Source organism: Nerophis ophidion, linkage group LG14 (assembly GCF_033978795.1).
Source record: "Nerophis ophidion isolate RoL-2023_Sa linkage group LG14, RoL_Noph_v1.0, whole genome shotgun sequence".
In the NCBI taxonomy this organism is placed as follows: Eukaryota; Metazoa; Chordata; class Actinopteri; order Syngnathiformes; family Syngnathidae; genus Nerophis; species Nerophis ophidion.
In genome coordinates this window covers 34,338,456-34,356,246 of record NC_084624.1, presented here as the reverse complement: position 1 = coordinate 34,356,246, position 17,791 = coordinate 34,338,456, and the positions used below count along the sequence as shown (strand labels likewise).

The window sequence follows — 17,791 nt, the reverse complement described above, 5'->3', positions numbered from 1 at the left end:
CGGTTTTTGATGCAGTACCGCCTGGGGATTAAAGGTCCGTAACATCGTCGCCTACGAGCAGTGATTTCTCCAGATTCTCTGAACCTTTTGATGATTTCACGAACCGTAGATGGTAAAATCCCTAAATTCATTGCAATAGCTCGATGAGAAATATTCTAAAACTGTTTGACAATTTGCTTACAAAGTGGTGACCCTCGCCCCATCCTTGTTTGTTAATTACTTAGCATTTCATAGAAGCTGCTTTTATACCCAATCATGGCACCCACCTGTTCTTAGTTAGCCTGCACACCTATAGGATGTTCCAAATAAGTGTTTGATGAGCATCCCTCAACTTTATCAGTATTTATTGCCACCTTTCGTAACTTCTCTGTCACGTGTTGCTGGCATCAAATTTTAAAGTTTTGATTATTTGCAAAAAAAAAAAAGTTTATGAGTTTGAACATCAAATATGTTGTCTTTGTAGCATATTCAACTGAATATGGGTTGAAAATAATTTGCAAATCATTGTATTCCGTTTATATTTTAACACATTTTCCCAACTCATATGGAAATGTGGTTAGTATATGTCTTTGAAGCTCGCCCTCGTTTCTCACAGCCGTGTGTCAGTGTCAGTTTTCACTTACTTTTCAGACGTACTAAATGAGGACACAAAATAGCATCTGCAGAGCACTTTCAGCCTTGATAGATCACAGTGCACGTGCTGCATAAGTTCATTTACATCTCCTCCCAGTATTGTGGCCGTTCTGATGATCAGCATATATTCTGCATATTTATGAAGACGGACAAGCTAAATTAATTCTTCTTCCTATTTTGCTCACCTAAGAGACACAATCCTCTGTGCACAAGTTTAGTAAATCAGCTTTGCGTCTACTATCAAGTTTACCTGTTTTTTAGTAAATGCAAACCTTTAGGAGATCAGGCACTTAATGGCCCTTTGGACACAGCAATCATGAACTGTCCTAACTGATGGGCTTGAAAGTATTGCAGTTATCAGCAAGGATACAGTTTCCAAACAGGGTGAGGACAATAAAGTAGATGGACGACCACATGCCGTACTGCACGCCTCCTTGCGAGCGAATCCCGTTGTACATCACCTCGTTCCAGTCTTCGCCCGTCAATATCTGCAAGGAAATACACAGAATAATTGGCTTTGCTTTATCATGCATGCCATGATAAAAACACTAGCGACTTGATGGTTGTGTTGAGACAGGATAGATTTTCATTCTGAAGTGTCTATTATCAGGCCTTTTTATGGTGGAGATGGAGATGAGTATAGAATTTGATACTAATATAGGTGCAGACCGAATTCCGCCAGCACTACCGGGTACGAATTCATGAAAAATCTAAAGGTACTATATATCAATACCATTGCTTGCAGACTTGGCACCGGCTCAATCACTTTGCCGGCGAACAGGTGTATTCATAGCAGACTGCCTCTAGGTATTGTTCCAATTTCCAATGCCAAAAAAGCAAGCATGCCTAATAGAAAATGTTTAAAAGTAAGGCTAGGCTTTTAAAAATGCTCTAGCTCCATGCTAATTGGATAGTCCATATACATACTAGTGATTAGCATAAGGGATTTTACATAACGATTTCAACACCTCCAAATTTGGTAATGAACACTTCAACTAGGATGCATGTTACAATCAAACAGGTGGTGTGTAATAAGTACAATACTTACAACATAAAGACTTTATAGGGCGCAGCAAAAGACAAAACTGGCACATTTAACTTAATGGCAAAAACTACTTCCTGACTACAGCAACACACCTAAGCCAAACTGAATTAAATGAACTCATGCAAATGAGACTCAAAAGTGTAAGAAAACAAGACAGCACACTTATCGGCTTGATGCTAAGAATTGCTTATTATTTTTTATTGGATAGTAGTCTGTTTATTTCAATTGTTAGTTTTTCCTTTATTACCTCTTATGTCATTTATTTCACCCCATATTTGTTCCCACTACCGCACCTTAAGTTGGAGTCTTTAATCTCGTTATATGCAAATATAATGACAATAAAGTTCATTCTATTCTATTCTATATGAAAATAGATTTCATCATCAAACAATTAAAATTTATTACCACAAAAAAGTAGATATAATTGGTGCCGTACTGGCTCAAATGTTATAGGTACTCATCCCTGCCACTTATACAAACTTGATTAATAAAGAGAACTTTATTAACAGACCAATTTGTGCTGTCCAGCCAGGTTTCCACCTCACAACCAGTTTTATACTCTTCTATATGTCTTAGGAAACTATTGGATTCAATGCGACAATAACTTAATATCTGCTCAGCATGTCTCTTATATTGGCATCACCCAGTCAATTGGCCTAAACATTATCTGAACACGGAATTGATTAGATTTTATTGGAATTTTATGCGAAACACCAACACAAAGGAAAAGGGTGGAGTGCCATCTCCGGGTTGGGGAGGAGACCCGGCCCCAAGTGGAGGAGTTCAAGTACCTAGGAGTCTTGTTCACGAGTGAGGGAAGAGTGGATCGTGAGATCGACAGGCGGATCGGTGCGACGTCTTCAGTAATGCGGACATTGTACCGGTCCGTTGTGGTGAAGAAGGAGTTGAGCCGGAAGGCAAAGCTCTCAATTTACCGGTCGATCTACGTTCCCATCCTCACCTATGGTCATGAGCTTTGGGTCATGACCGAAAGGATAAGATCACGGGTACAAGCGGCCGAAATGAGTTTCCTCCGCCGTGTGGCGGGGCTCTCCCTTAGAGATAGGGTGAGAAGCTCTGCCATCCGGGAGGAACTCAAAGTAAAGCCGCTGCTCCTTCACATCGAGAGGAGCCAGATGAGGTGGTTCGGGCATCTGGTCAGGATGCCACCCGAACGCCTCCCTAGGGAGGTGTTTAGGGCACGTCCAACCGGTAGGAGGCCACGGGGAAGACCTAGGACACGTTGGGAAGACTATGTCTCCCGGCTGGCCTGGGAACGCCTCGGGATCCCCCGGGAAGAGCTAGACGAAGTGGCTGGGGAGAGGGAAGTCTGGGTTTCCCTGCTTAGGCTGTTGCCCCCGCGACCCGACCTCGGATAAGCGGAAGATGATGGATGGATGGATGGACCAACACAAAGTGGTATACACAATTTTGAAGTTGAAATAAAATTAATAAAGTATGCATGATTTCTCCTTCTTTCTTTTTTACAAATAAAAAAGTGAAAAGGGTATTAAGAGAAAGTATTCAGCCCCCCTGAGTTAATACTTTGTGGAACTGCCTTTTGCTGAAAATAAAGATGCAAGTTTTTTACCGTAAGTTGCTACCAGCTTTACACATCTAGTGACTGGTATTTTTTCCATTCTTCTTTGCAAAACAGCACAAGCTCAGTCAGATTATTAGATGGAGAGTAATTGTGAACAGCAATTTTCAGGTCTCGCAGGCACAGATTCTCGATGGGGTTTAGGTTTTGACTTTGACCGGGCCGTTTTAACTAATGAATATGTTTTGTTTTAAACCATTCCATTAGCCCTGGGTTTATGTTTATGGTTCTTCTCCTCCTGCCCAGTCTCAAGTCTTTGGCGGACAGGTTTTCTTCCAAAACGTCCCTGTATTTGACTCCATTCATCTTCCCATCAAATCGAACCATCCTTCATTCTCATGGTTTTGCAGTGCACTATTAATATTTGTCGTGTGGACAGATTCCCCCACCTGAGTTTTAGATCTCTGCAGTTCATCCAGCGGGCCTTTTGGCTGCATATCAGCGCTGTCCTTGTTCAGCCTGTAAGTTTAGGTGGACGGCCTTATTTTGGTAGGTTTACAGTTGTGCTCTTTCCATTTCCGGATGATGAATTGAACTGCACTCCGTGAGATATTCAAAGCTTGGGAAATCTTTGTATAGCTTAAACCTGCTTTAAACTTCTCCACAACTTTATCCCTGACCCTGACCTGTTCGGTGTTAATTAAACATCATGATACTGTTTGCTCCCAATAGTCTCTTAACCAACCTCTGAGGATGTCACAGAGCAGCTGTATTTGTACTGACAAGATATTACACACAAGTGTCGTCGGCATATTTGACAGTGAGGTTTGATGCTGAAGATGCTATGCAATCATGTGCGAGGAGGGTGTAGAGCAAAAAGAACAATATTATGCAAATTAGAATTTAGCTAAGAGTAAGATGCATTGTATGCAGTGTCATTTCAAACTAATAGTTTTTGATCAAAAAAGAGAAAAAATTGATTTGATTTATCTCAGTCATTTGTTTCTTTAAAAAGTATGAGGAAAAATCTGAATATTTTATTTTTATTTTCTTATTTTATTTTTAGGCCCTATTCGCCCAGGCCTAAATCAGCTACTAGTCTGAGCTGCTAATAACACTGGTTGTGGCCCGCCATAAAATAAAGAAACTTTAACTGCTTCTGCTGTATTGCCTTGGAGTTTGGGAAAAATAAATTCAAGTTATAAATCATACCACTCACCTGTGTAGTAGAAAGTTGTGCCACCAAGCGGGGAAGTTGGCCAGCTTTTAAATTCTACACACTACCTACTTGACAGTTGACACTATAAGACTTTCAATACATGCAACACTGCATAAAACCATTGCAACATGATAGGAAACTTTTTTTTTTTTTTTTTAATCAACAGAGTGCGGATTATTTCGAATTTAGCATTTTAAGGAAGAAATAACATCCCATTTGCAGGGCCGCCGTAACTTACCCCCCCCCCCCCCCAAAAAAACCTCAACAACAACACACTCACCTCGCCCAGAAAACACAATTTGAAAAAAAATAAACATCATGATTTCACTCAACAGAAAAAAAATATTGTTCAGTTTCATTCATGAATACATCTCCTTTGAGACGGGCACATGCACGTCTGTGCGAGTGTGACTGCGGCCAGACAACTTCATCATGAATTGCTCTCTTGAGGCAGGGGTCTTTCCTGCGCTTTTAAAACGGTGGTTTTAAGGCCGTAACTAAAGAAAAGCTGCTTGGCTCCAAACTATTTTAATAACTACCAATCTGTATCCAACTTACAGTTCCTAAGTAAGATTTTAGAAAAACAGTTTTTCAAGTCAATGCTTTTTTAAACAGAAATTACATTTTAGAAAGTCTGGTTCAGTCTAGTTTTAAGATGAAGCCCGGTGCCAAGACAGCATCAGGTTGAATTTAGATAATAAAAATCTCAGAGTTGGTTCTGCTAGATGTAAGCGCCACTTTTGATTGAGTAGACCATCACATTTGATTAAATAGACTTGGACACCTTGTCAGCCACTCTGATACTGTTTTTAACATGTTCTGCTCTTATCTTAAAGGCAAAAGTTTTTACGTAAGTATGGATGCATGTTCCTCAGGAACCGATAAAATAAGATGTGGGGTTTGCCAAGGTAAAAATTTAGGTCCCACTCTTTGTAATCTTTATATGCCATGAGGAAACAGCATCAGTTTCCAGCTCAACAAGGACAAAACAGAGGTTTTAGTTATAGGTCCTGAAAGCCAGAGGGAGAAACTTTTACTAAAAACCAACACAATCCATAAAAAATCAGGGTGCTGATTTTTATGCTACATATAAAAAATATTGCAAAAATATGTATATATTTTTTTTAATCTAATGGATGCTTTTATTTTCTGGCATTTAGACTATTGTAATGCTCTGCCTTCTGGTCTTCCCAAAAACAATATTAGGACTCAACAATTACCACACAACTGACAGGGACCAGAGGTGGGGGCATATTACACCAGTTTTAAAGTCACTGCATTGGCTCGCCGTTCGGCTCAGGGTTGATTTTAAAGTTATATTGTCAGTTTTTAAATGTCTTACTCGCCTTGCGTCTTCTTATCCATCCGACCGGTTTTTACCGTATCAACCCTCGCAGTTCCTGAGGTCATCTGGCACCAAACTTTTATCTTTACCAAATACCAAGACAAAGACCCACAGTGAGGCGGAATTTAGCCATGATGTCCCCCACCTGTGGAACAGTTTGCCGGAGTTTCGCAGTACTGCAGAATATGTTAATATTTTTAAAAAGAGGTTAAAGAAATACATTTTTAATCACGCTTTTTACTAATCACGTTAAATATTCTCTGTTTTATTCATTGCTATTAGTGCTACTATTATTCTCTAAATGTTATGCTTATCATTAATTTATTAATGTAATATTTATTTTAATTTTACATATTTTGTGTACTATTTTTTAGGTGGCGTTAATTTTAGTTATTTTCCAGTGTGGATGCCTCTAGGGTGGCGTTTTTCCTAAATTTTCAGTGCCATGCCATGTTTTGTTATTGTCAATAGCTGTGTGTGTGTGTGTGTGTGTTTGTATTTGTGTCTTTTCTTCTGCATTGTTAGCTGCCTCTTAAAAGTATTTTTTTTATATTGAGAACTCACAGAAAAGAAAAAGACTTGTGTATACCTGTCTCATAAAGATTGTGAAAAATTGTCAAAATAAATAAAAAAGGTGCAGTTCCCCTTGAGGAGATGATTATAGAAAATTCAATTAATTTGTTTATGAAATGTGTTTATTATGTGATAAGGCTTTTGTGTTAGATGGTATTATGTTTTAGAAGTGTGCTTAATGACGTGACGGGAGAGCGTAGTACAGTAGAATGCAAGAGCATGTATTTAGCACTGTAAATAAAGCAACATAAGAAGCTTGGTTGCATTTTTGTGGCTGATCTGATGCAGATTCAACCCATGTTTCTGATGTTCATGCGCGCATATGTGTGCATGGATGTGTGGGTGGGCAGCGCAGGCAGGGGGCGGCCAGTGAGTGAGAAGAGTTGTTTAATCTGCGCCCCGGGTGAGAAATATTCTTGGGTGCAATGTGTCATGGCAGAATAGGGAGGGTGAGAGAGGGGGAGGAGGATACAAACCTGAAACACTGTCATGATGGCAGCTGGAAATGTGTCAAAGTTGGTAGGAGTGTAATCCTCAAAGATGAACCTTAAGGGGAGCAAACATAAAAATGTGGGGTCAGACATGACCAACGAGGAGGAAGAAGGATGTTGAACCTTTTTGTATGGCTATGGAGGAGTGAAAATCCCTCCTTACCGTCCTCCGAAGAGCTGCATCCCCAGCAGGGCAAAGACCACAACAAAGAGGAAGAGCAGGAAAAGAAGGCTGATGATGGACTTCATGGAGCTCATTAACGACACAACCAGGTTCCTGAGTGAGGCCCAGTATCTGGAAAAAAGGGGCAAAAACAAAAACCTATTTTAATCATCAAGTTGGAAAAAAAAAGCTAAACTGCCCCATCCTGTTGGGGAGAGAAATTATGTCACTGCCCCACTTACTTGGTGATCTTGAAAATCCTCAAGAGCCTCAGTGCCCTCAGCACACTGATGCCAAATGACATTCCAGGTCGGAAGAAGCCCCACACCACTTCGAAGATGCTGCCGACGATAACCTGCAAACCACCGAGATGCATTAGTCTAGGTATTCACCTAAATATTTGACTTTTTATATTAAGACGTTATAATAGGGCTGGGGGATATTGGCTTTTATTAATATCGCAATATTTGTATGCCATATTGCGATATATGATATATATTACGATATTTTGCCTTGGCCTTGAATGAACACTTGATGCATGTAATCACAGCAGTATGATGATACTGTGTGTCTACATTTAAACATTCTTCTTCATACTGCATTAATATATGCTCCTTTTAAACTTTCATGAAGAGAGGGAAATCACAACTAAGTCAATTGACCAAAACTGTATTCATTAAATACTCTTCATTCTCTCACGGATGACTTTTTAAATGAAAGAACAAATTAATAGTGTTGCTACCTTTTTGTAGTAACACTTCTGTAACACATTGCATTGATTGATTGATCCTTTTATTAGTAGTTTGCACAGTACAGTACATATTCCGTACAATTGACCACTAAATGGTAACACCCCAATAAGTTTTTCAACTTGTTTAAGTCGGGGTCCACGTTAATCAATCCATGGTACAAATATATACTATCATCATAATACAGTCATAACACAGGTTAATCATTATAGGAACCCCTGCTCTTTATGTTGGGCATTTATTGTTCTTCCTCCATTTGTGATAAGTTTCGCACCATCTCTCTCTCTCTGATCGGCGAGAGCTATGACGCTAGACTCGCGAGAGTATGTGACGTATGTAAGAAGGCGGGCTTGCTTTCCGGTTCTGTGAGAATGAGAGACGAGGAGGAGTGAGAAACGCCTGTTGTGTGATGCCTGCAGTTAAAAGCAACTCCACCTGCCTCAGCTAACGTTTTAGCTCTCGGCGAGAGCGTGTGACGCTACATGCGCGACAGTATGTGACGTATGTAAGAAGGCGGGCTTATTTTACATCTCTGTGAGAAGGACAGACGAGAAGGAGTGACACACGCCAGTAATGTAATGCACGCAGCTTAAAGCAACGGTGTGAGAACATATAATCGAATATTACGATATAGTCATTTTCTATATCGCACAGAGACAAACCTGTGATATATCGTATATATCGCCCAGCCCTACGTTATAACATTATCGTGTAAGGACTTCACTCACGCCACAGTCGAAGCAGTTGAAAGATGAATGGAAGTAAAGGCGGAAACCCAAACCATACATTTTCAAGAACATCTCAGCCAAAAACAGCCCAAGGAACACAAACTCTGCATAGTCTGGCGAGGAGAAAAAAAAACAATCCATGCAATCAATACAGAATGCCATCTGGAATATTTGTACCCTTTTTTTAGAAGTAGAAAAGTGTAACCCACAGAGGAAGATGGTGAGCCAGTCGGGCTGGTTGTGGTGGACGATGGCCACACAGATGGTGTTGAGAGCCACCAGGCTTAGCACCATCAGGTAGAACGTGTCCGTCTTCACCATGCGGCGGATGGAGATGCGCAACATCCGCTCTTTGCGTCGCAGGTAAGCGGCTGGGCCTCGGCGGCCACTGCGGAAGTTCATCCTGGAGCGAGACATGCCTGCCACGCACATGGAAGCAGGTAAAGTAGTCATTTGAAATCCACAATATGAATAAAGAGACATCAATGAACTCACTGGCAGTGGACATGTCTGTGTATTTTTCGTCACCCGGGGCTCCTCTTCGCGCACCTGTCTTCTTACTCGCCCTCTTCAGCACTAAAAACAACAAAAATCAGCTTTAACATAACGTTTCACTTTTGGATTGACATAGAAATGTATAGATTGATACAACAAATGGACTACATTTTTTTACCTGTGTCTCTATTTACCACAGTGGTACGTCAACTTAAAAGAGCCCCAACTTAAGAGTTTTTTTGAGATAAGAGCTGTCTCTTGGCTAATTTTTATGCTTTTGAATTCCAAGCATCCCCACCATTAGTGGGAGAATCAAATGTCACAGTGAACCTCGTAAGATCAGACCTAAACATCTGGTCTCACTCACGGATTCAAGTTCACTTACGTGGAGTGTGCTAATCAGACATATCAATGGTCACGGCATGCTAATCGATGCTAACATGCTATTTAAGCTAGCTGTATGTACATATTGCATCATTATGCCTCATTTGTAGCTATATTTGCATCCAGCCTTTCCCTCCACCCACATTTAATGCCAAACAAACACATACCAATCGACGGATTCAAGTTGCACCAGTGGTCGAAAGATGCGAAAGTCCCTCGTTTGTTCTGTTCTGTCGTAGCATCGCTACCGACGATAGCGATGCTATGACAGAGATATGTGGATATCCTGCGACACTCAAAGCAAATGCATTTCCAACGATAAAGTCAACAAAATCACAAAGGTGAGTTTTGTTGATGTTATTGACTTATGTGCTAATCAGACATATTGGCGCACGGCATGACTGCAAGCTGATCGATGCTAACATGCTATTTAGGCTAGCTGTATGTAGATATTGCATCATTATGCCTCATTTGTAGCTATATTTGCATCCAGCCTTTACTCCACCCACATTTAATGCCAAACAAACACATACCAATCGACGGATTCAAGTTGCATCAGTGGTCAAAAGATGCAATCGTTGGTTAGAAGGCGATCGCCAAATTCGTCCTCGTTGCCGTGTTCTGTCGTGATATGGCTAAATAGCTTCAGTTTCTTCTTCAATTTCGTTTTCGCTATCTGCCTCCACACTCCAACCATCCGTTTCAATACATGCGTAATCTGTTGAATCGCTTAAGCCGCTGAAATCCGAGTCTGAATCCGAGCTAATGTCGCTATATCTTTCTGTTCTATCCGCCATGTTTGTTTTTATTGGCATCACGCAGTGACGTCACAGGAAAATGGACGGGTGGATATAGCGATGGTGAAAATCAGGCACTTTGAAGCAGTTTTTCGGGATATTGCGTGATAGGTAAAATTTTGAAAAAAACTTCGAAAAATAAAATAAGCCCCTGGGAACTGATTTTTATTGGTTTTAACCCTTCTGAAATTGTGATAATGTTCCTCTTTAAGCTCTCCAGGTCATTCACTCTGTGCCAGTAGATTTCTAATAAGCAGTCGTGTTCTGCTCCTCGGCTCTGGCGCCATTCACGACGTAACTGTAAAGAATAGCTATTCATTGCCACTTTATCTTCGGCAGCTGTTTTCACAAAAAATTGACTGATGCACCTTATTATCACCTGGTGAGAATCAAGGAGTCAGATGGGTGGAAGACCACTTTTAACAGCCCTATGGGGCATTATTAATATTTGGTTATGCCGTTTAGCCTCACTAATGCGCCTGCTGTTTGGCAAAACGTAATTAACAATGTCCTCAGAGACATTTTAATTATAAGGCGCCTTTCTAGGCACTCAAGGACACCGTACAAAAACAAAAACTAAAATATTTGACAAAAACAAGCAGTTAGGAAATAGGTGTGTTTTGAGTCTTGATTTAAAGAGGGAAATTGAGTCCATATTGCGAGGGTCTGGACGTAGTGAGTTCCAAAGATGACGGGCTGAGGCTCAGGACCCATAGTGGACTGTCTGTATAAGGGGACATTGAGGTGGACGGATGACGAGGAGGATCTTAGGGAATGTGAGGGCATGCTGACATGGAGCAGGTCAGAAAGATATGACGGGGCAAGTTTATGGATAGCTTTGAAGTGAAGTGAATTATATTTATATAGCGCTTTTCTCTAGTGACTCAAAGCACTTTACATAGTGAAACCCAATATCTAAGTTACATTTAAACCAGTGTGGGTGGCACTGGGAGCAGGTGGGTAAAGTGTCGTGCCCAAGGACACAACGGCAGTGACTAGGATGGCGGAAGCTTTGAAAGTGGGGGAGATTTATTTTAAATTGGATACGGTGTTTGATGGGTAACCAGTGTAGTTGTTGCAGAACACGGGTGATGTGCTGGATTGAAGGGGTTCTGGTGTTTTAATTTTCCTGAGGGAACTCTCCTGGAGGAATCAGCTGAAGGAATCAATAAATTACTATCTCTCTCTCACTCTCTCTCTCTATCTATCTATCTATCTATCTATCTATCTATCCATCTATCTATCTATCATCCATTCATCCATCCATCCATCCATCCATCCATCAATCCGATTATCCAGGCAGCAGAATTTTGGAGAAGCTGAAGTTTGAAAAATGACTTGTGTTGGAGACCAAACAGGAGGAGTTGCAGTAGTCCAGGCAAGAGGTGACAAGGCTATGAACCAGTATGGCAGCAGTATGTGTGGTCAAGGAAGGGCAAAGGCGATTAATATAGCGTAGATAGAAGTAAGCAGACCGGGTAATATTGTTTATGTGGGCTTGAAAAGCGAGTGTGCTGTCAAGGTTGACACCCAGACTCTAAACTTGGGAGGAGGTTGGGACAGACGAATTGCCAAGAGTGATGGACAAGCTGTTGGTTTTGGCTGGAATGGATTTTGTGCCTATCAGTAAGATTTTGGTTTTATTATAGTTAGGTTGGAGGAAATTGGATGAGAACCACTGCTTGAGTTCATTGAGGCAATCTGTAGGGGAGGAAGAAGGAAGAGAAGCAGTGGGTTTGCTACAGAGGTAGAACAAGGTCTCATCTGCGTAACAGTGAAAATCTATTTTAAATTTACGGAAAATATTGTCAAGAGGTAGAATGCAGATAATGAAAAGCAAGGGACCCAGGACAAAGCCCTGGGGCACACCAGAGAAAACGGGAGACGGAGGGGATTTGGATAATTAAAGTTGAACAAACTGAGTGCGGTTGGAGAGATATGATCTAAACCAGTGAAGGGGTGTGTTTGTGAGGCCAATACTGTGCAACAGAATCAGCTGCCAGGAGAAGATCCTTTGTGGTTTTTACCAGTCCTGTTTCAGTGCTGTGGAAGGTTATTAAAATTATTTGGATATGAGCCAGGTTTTTGCAGAATTGGCAATATGGCTGCTGTTTTGAAAGCTGAGGGAACAACTCCAGTAGTAAGAGAAGAATAGATTATATTAAAGATGAGGTGGATCAGTGACGGGAGGCAGACTTTTACTAAAGCAGTTGGGAAAGGATCTAAATGACTGGTAGATGGCTTGGATTGGCGGATAAATGCTGGAAATGTCCAACTGAGAAAGCAGTGAACGACTAGAAAATGAATGGATGAGGGAGGTGGGGATGGTGTACTGTGGCTTAGGGGAGGAATAAGGAATTTGCTGGGTGATTTTGGAATTGGAAAATTGCATTAGGGAACAACAAAAACAGGCCATATTAGAGGGAAGTGAATACTGTGGATTTGTAATTTTGGCGAGAAGGGGAAAAAGTGTTTTGGAGTTGCCTTATTTAGAACTGATAAAAGATGTATAGTAAGATGATTTTGTGTTGTTCTAGCAGTCTTTGTAATGTTGGAGATGTCGGATGTATATGTCTTTGTGTATAGTGAGTCCAGTATTTTTGTAGAGACGTTCAAGTTGGTGTTTCTTGATTTTTAATTTGCGAATTGTGGGAGTAAACCAGAGTGCAGAGTTGGTGAAAGAGACCGTTTTGTTTTTCACAGGAGCCAGCATGTCAAGTGATGATGAAGATTATTGTTATAGTAGGTGACAAGTTCATTGGGAGAGGAAAGAGAGTCTATGCTCAGGAGCCTGTCAATGACGGTGGAAAGAGCGTCAGAGTTGATGCCCATCATTTGGCAAAAATAAATATTGCGGGGGAAGGTTAATACGGAGAAACTTTATTCGACAGTGAAAGATATTGATACTGATCGGAGTCGGGTAGTGAATTGGAAGTTGCATTTCAAACATTCCTCCTTTACAGTGAGTAGGGAAGTTGATGTACTGCTCCAGACTAAAGCTTTGAAGACAGGGTGAAAAATCCCTAGAGATTGTATTATTAGTGCTGTCTATATGAAATTAAAATCCCCCAGTAGTAAATAATGTGAAGAAAGATGAGTGAGAAAAGTAGAAAAATCCCTAAAAGTGAAGAAAGATGAGTGAGAAAAGAAGAAAAGACGCTAATAAAATCTTTGTTATATTTCGGTGGTTGCTACACAGCAGCAATGATAGTTGGAATAGCTCCAGATAGTCGCAAAAGTGAAGCAGGAAAGATGAGTGAGAAAAGCAGAAAATCCCAAATAAAATCTTTGTCATATTTAGGTGGTCAGTACATAGCAGCAATGATTGTGGGAGTAGGTCCAGAAAGTTGCATAACTGTGGATTTAAAGGAGCAGAAGGTGGGAGAAAACACCGGTGAGAACTTCCACCTTCCAGGTCTCGCGATAGATCTATCGCGAGACCTCCTCCGTGACCAGTGGCGCAATATTTGGAAGTGTAAACAAACCCGGGAGGAGTCGCATTGTTAAGATCCATGAAATCATTGAGCTGTTGCCATGATTCTGTTAGGCACAATAAGTCCAGGCAATGGTAGGTAAAGAGATCCTGGATAAGATGTCCTTTAAGTGCGCATGCGTCGATCTAGACGGCCGATACTGCAGTTCGCTCCGTCCTTGTCTCTTGTCTTTGTTCGTTTTGTACTTTTTTATATTTTTACATTTACTCTACATTTACTTTCTATCAAGTCGTGCCCTTCTAAACATGCAGTTTAGAAGTGTTTTGTTCATCCTACTGACGGTAGGGAGGCTACTGATGAGCTGAAACGGGTTTCATCTACACCAGGAAACAGTTGTTAGCGGCACCAGTTATTAGCATCCAGCTAACGGACCCGGCGCTAACTAACCAGATCCCAGAGGAGCTAAAAAGGACTTATGGAGGTGCTCGTGGCTGTCGAGGGTAAGGGAGACGCTCGAGACAGAGGAGGGCTGAAGCGAGGAGGGAGAGAAGGAGATATAAGCCATATCTTCCTTCCGTCGTCAGAGCGCTCTCTGGCAAATAAAATGAATGAGTTGTCGGTGCTTGCCGGTAGTTAGAAAGAATATCGTGAGTGTAGCCTAATGTGGTTTACTGGGACGTGGCTGCACGACGATGTTCCGGATCGTAACGTCTCTATAAACGGGTTCGAAATGGTGCGCCCTGACCGGGACCGAACCAACGGCAAGCGGAAAGGAGGGGGTTGCGCTTTGTATACCAATAAGAAATATTGTCATCCCGGTCATATTACAATAAAAGAGCGCCACTGTGATCCGAATATAGAGATGTTAGCTGTAGGACTGAGACCATATTATTTGCCCAGGGAGATTCCGCATGTTATCATGACGGCAGTATACACCCCCCCCCACCTCTGCTAACGCTGCAGCTGCCAGTGACGTCATCCACAGCTTCACAGCCAGACTACAAACCCAGCACCCGAAGGCTCGGGGGATTTTAACCATGTTACTACGGACAAATCACTACCCAACTTCACTCAGTATGTCAGCTGCCACACCAGAAGAAATAAGATCCTGGACCTGCTGTGCACAAACACCAAGGATGCATATAGCTCCATAGCACTACCAGAGCTGGGCCGGTCAGACCACAACCTTGTTTACCTCAACCCTTGTTATGTGCCTCTGGTCAAAAGACTGCCTGTGACCAAAAAAACTGTGAGCAAGTGGTCAGAAGGGGTCCAAGAGACACTACAAGGCTGTTTTGAAGTAACTGACTGGCAGGTGCTCATGGAGCCTCATAGTGAGGACATTGACGGGCTCACAGAGTGCATCACAGACTATATCAACTTCTGTGTTGACTCAAATGTACCATCAAAGATGGTCACCTGCTACCCAAACAACAAGCCGTGGTAGACCAGGGACATCAAAGCCCTACTGAATGAGAAGAAGAGGGCATTCAATGCTGGTAACAGGGAGGAGGTGAAAAGAGTTCAGGTGCTGCTGAAGACCAAACTAAGGGAGCCCAAGGAGAACTACAGGAGGAAGCTGGAAGGGAAGCTGAAGGACAACAACATGAAGGCAGTCTGGAGAGGTATGCAGACCATCACCGGCCTCAAACCATCGGGGCGTAGGAGGGTGGACGGAGACAAAGAAAGGGCCAATGAGCTAAACCAGTTCTTTAACAGGTTTGACACAGTGGCTCTGACTAGCTCCTGTCCCCCCCGCATGCCAGCCGGGCCCCTGACAACTTCAGCAAACCAATCTATGCCCCTCTACCCGCCTCACAGCCCCCCAACACCAATGACTACCTCCCCCCACTTAACACCTCACCCTCAGAATGATGACTCCCCCCTCCCCAACCACCTGAGACCCACCTAGTGTGTCTGTCTGGAGAACAGGTGAATGCACAACTAAATAAATTACACACAGGCAAGGCCGCAGGTCCTGACAGTGTGAGCCCCAGGGTGCTCAAAGCCTGCGCCCCAGAGCTCTGTGGTGTGCTCCAGCACATCTTCAACATGAGCCTTAGGCTGCAGAAAGTCCCCACACAGTGGAAAACCTCATGCTTGGTCCCAGTCCCCAAGTGCACGCGACCCAGCACGTCAAAGGACTACAGGCCGGTGGCTCTAACCTCCCATATCATAAAGACCATGGAGAGGTTGGTCCTGGAACAACTCCGCCCGACAGTTAAGCCCCACCTGGACCATCTCCAAATTGCCTCCCAGCCACAACTGGGAGTGGAAGACGCAGTCATCTACCTGCTGAACCGAGCCGACACCCACCTGGACAAGCCTGCGAGCAGTGTGAGGGTCATGTTTTTTGACTTCTCCAGTGCTTTCGATACTATACGGCCTGGGCTACTGGGTGTGAAGTTGGAGAACATGCAGGTGGAGGCCCCCTTGGTGTCCTGGGTTGTAGATCACCTGACTGACAGACCACAGTATGTTCGACTGCAGGACTGTGTCTGACAGGCTGGTCAGCAACACCGGGGCCCTGCAGGGCACAGTCCTCTCCCCCTTCCTCTTCACCATTTACACCACCGATTTCCTCTATCAATCAGAGTCCTGCCACCTTCAGAAGTTTTCTGATGACTCTGCGATAGTGGGGTGTATTGAGGATGGTGTTGATGAGGAATACAGGGCACTGGTGGAGGACTTTGTCACATGGTGTGGAAAGAACCACCTCCAGCCATATGTGACGAAGACCAAGGAGCTGGTCGTGGACCTGGGAAGGAGGAGGAGTACATTGGCGACCCCTGTTTCCATCAGGGGGTTCGATGTGGACATGGTTGAGGATTATAAATACCTCGGTGTACACATGGACAACAAGCTGAATGTGTCAAAACACACTGAGGCCCTCTACAAGAAGGGACAGAGTAGTCTCTACTTTCTCAGGAGGCTAGGATCCTTCAACGTATGTACAAAGATGTTGAAGATGTTCTACGAGTTGGTGGTGGCGGGTGCCTTCTTGTATGCCGTGGCCTGCTGGAGCAGCAGGCTAAGGGTGAGGGATACAAACAGACTGGACAAGGTGGTAGAGAAGGCCAGTAAGGTGGTGGGAGTGGAGCTAGACTCTCTGGTGGTGGTGTCAGAGATGAGAAGTCTAGCAAAACTCCTAGCCATTATGGACAACACCTCCCACCCACTACACTCGGACCTTGCGGAGAGAATGAGCACGTTCTGTAGAAGGCTCAGACTCACAAAATGCAACACGGAACGACACAGGAGGTCCTTCATACCGACAGCCATCAGACTGTATAATGCATATGTTCCTTCTTGACTGCACTTAAATGTAGAATATATTTAGAATATATTTATATTATTCATATATTATATATTATATGTATAATATATTATATATATTATATTACTTATTATCATCATTGTTTATTGTGAGCAAACTGTGGTGCTGAATTTTCCCCAAGGATCAATACTCTATTCTATTCTATTCTATTCTATTCTATTCTAATACTCGGCAGTGAGCGGATGTTAAAAAGACCAAAGTTGGAGTTATCGCTATCATTTTGATGTCTTGGGTTAGCCGACCCAGCTAGGTCGGCTAACGATTTGTGGTCGACTTGCCAGCCAATGTTCCGTGGCGGGCGAACAGTTTTGGACCAACTTGATTTTATTGGCGTGCTGTCCTTGAGCTGATGGTTTCTGCAGGACCCAACGTGGATGTACCTTCGGCAGGGCTGGTAAGGTGAAGCGCCACTGGCTGTAGACTAAAAAACCGAGAACGGAATCGCTGGAGCTCAGCAGCAGAATATTGAAGGAGAGCAATAACCAGAGAGTAGACATGGATTTAAAAGAATCAAAATCAGCGGTAGCCTTTCATCAGGATACCACCACCAGACCAACAGCCAGACGAAGTGGCCTCGTGGGTAGAGTGTCCGTCCTGAGATCGGTAGGTTGGGAGTTCAAACCTCGGCCAAGTCATACCAAAGACTATAACAAAATGGGACCCATTGCCTCCCTGCTTGGCACTCAGCATAAAGGTTTGGAATTGGGGGTTAAATCACCATGAATGATTCCCGGGCGCTGCACCGCTGCTGCCCACTGCTCTCCTCACTTCTCAGGGGGTGATCAAAGAGATGGGTCAAATGCAGAGGACAAATTTCACCACACCTAGTGTGTGTGTGACAATCATTGGTACTTTAAC

The 17,791-nt window shown here is 42.9% G+C and overlaps 1 protein-coding gene across 1 annotated transcript in view; it reads right to left on the bottom strand.

Moving 5' to 3' along the window:
• Positions 1–17,791, bottom strand: part of cacna1eb (calcium channel, voltage-dependent, R type, alpha 1E subunit b) — a 159,115-nt gene that overhangs the window by 55,226 nt on the left and 86,098 nt on the right. Inside the window, exons 12-18 of the mRNA XM_061920498.1 lie at positions 8,982–9,062; positions 8,696–8,905; positions 8,487–8,599; positions 7,252–7,364; positions 7,010–7,141; positions 6,832–6,901; positions 1,004–1,121 (exon numbers count right to left, since the gene is read on the bottom strand). Of these exons, the coding sequence (XP_061776482.1) occupies positions 1,004–1,121; positions 6,832–6,901; positions 7,010–7,141; positions 7,252–7,364; positions 8,487–8,599; positions 8,696–8,905; positions 8,982–9,062 (837 nt within the window). The remainder of the gene's footprint in view (positions 1–1,003; positions 1,122–6,831; positions 6,902–7,009; positions 7,142–7,251; positions 7,365–8,486; positions 8,600–8,695; positions 8,906–8,981; positions 9,063–17,791) is intronic.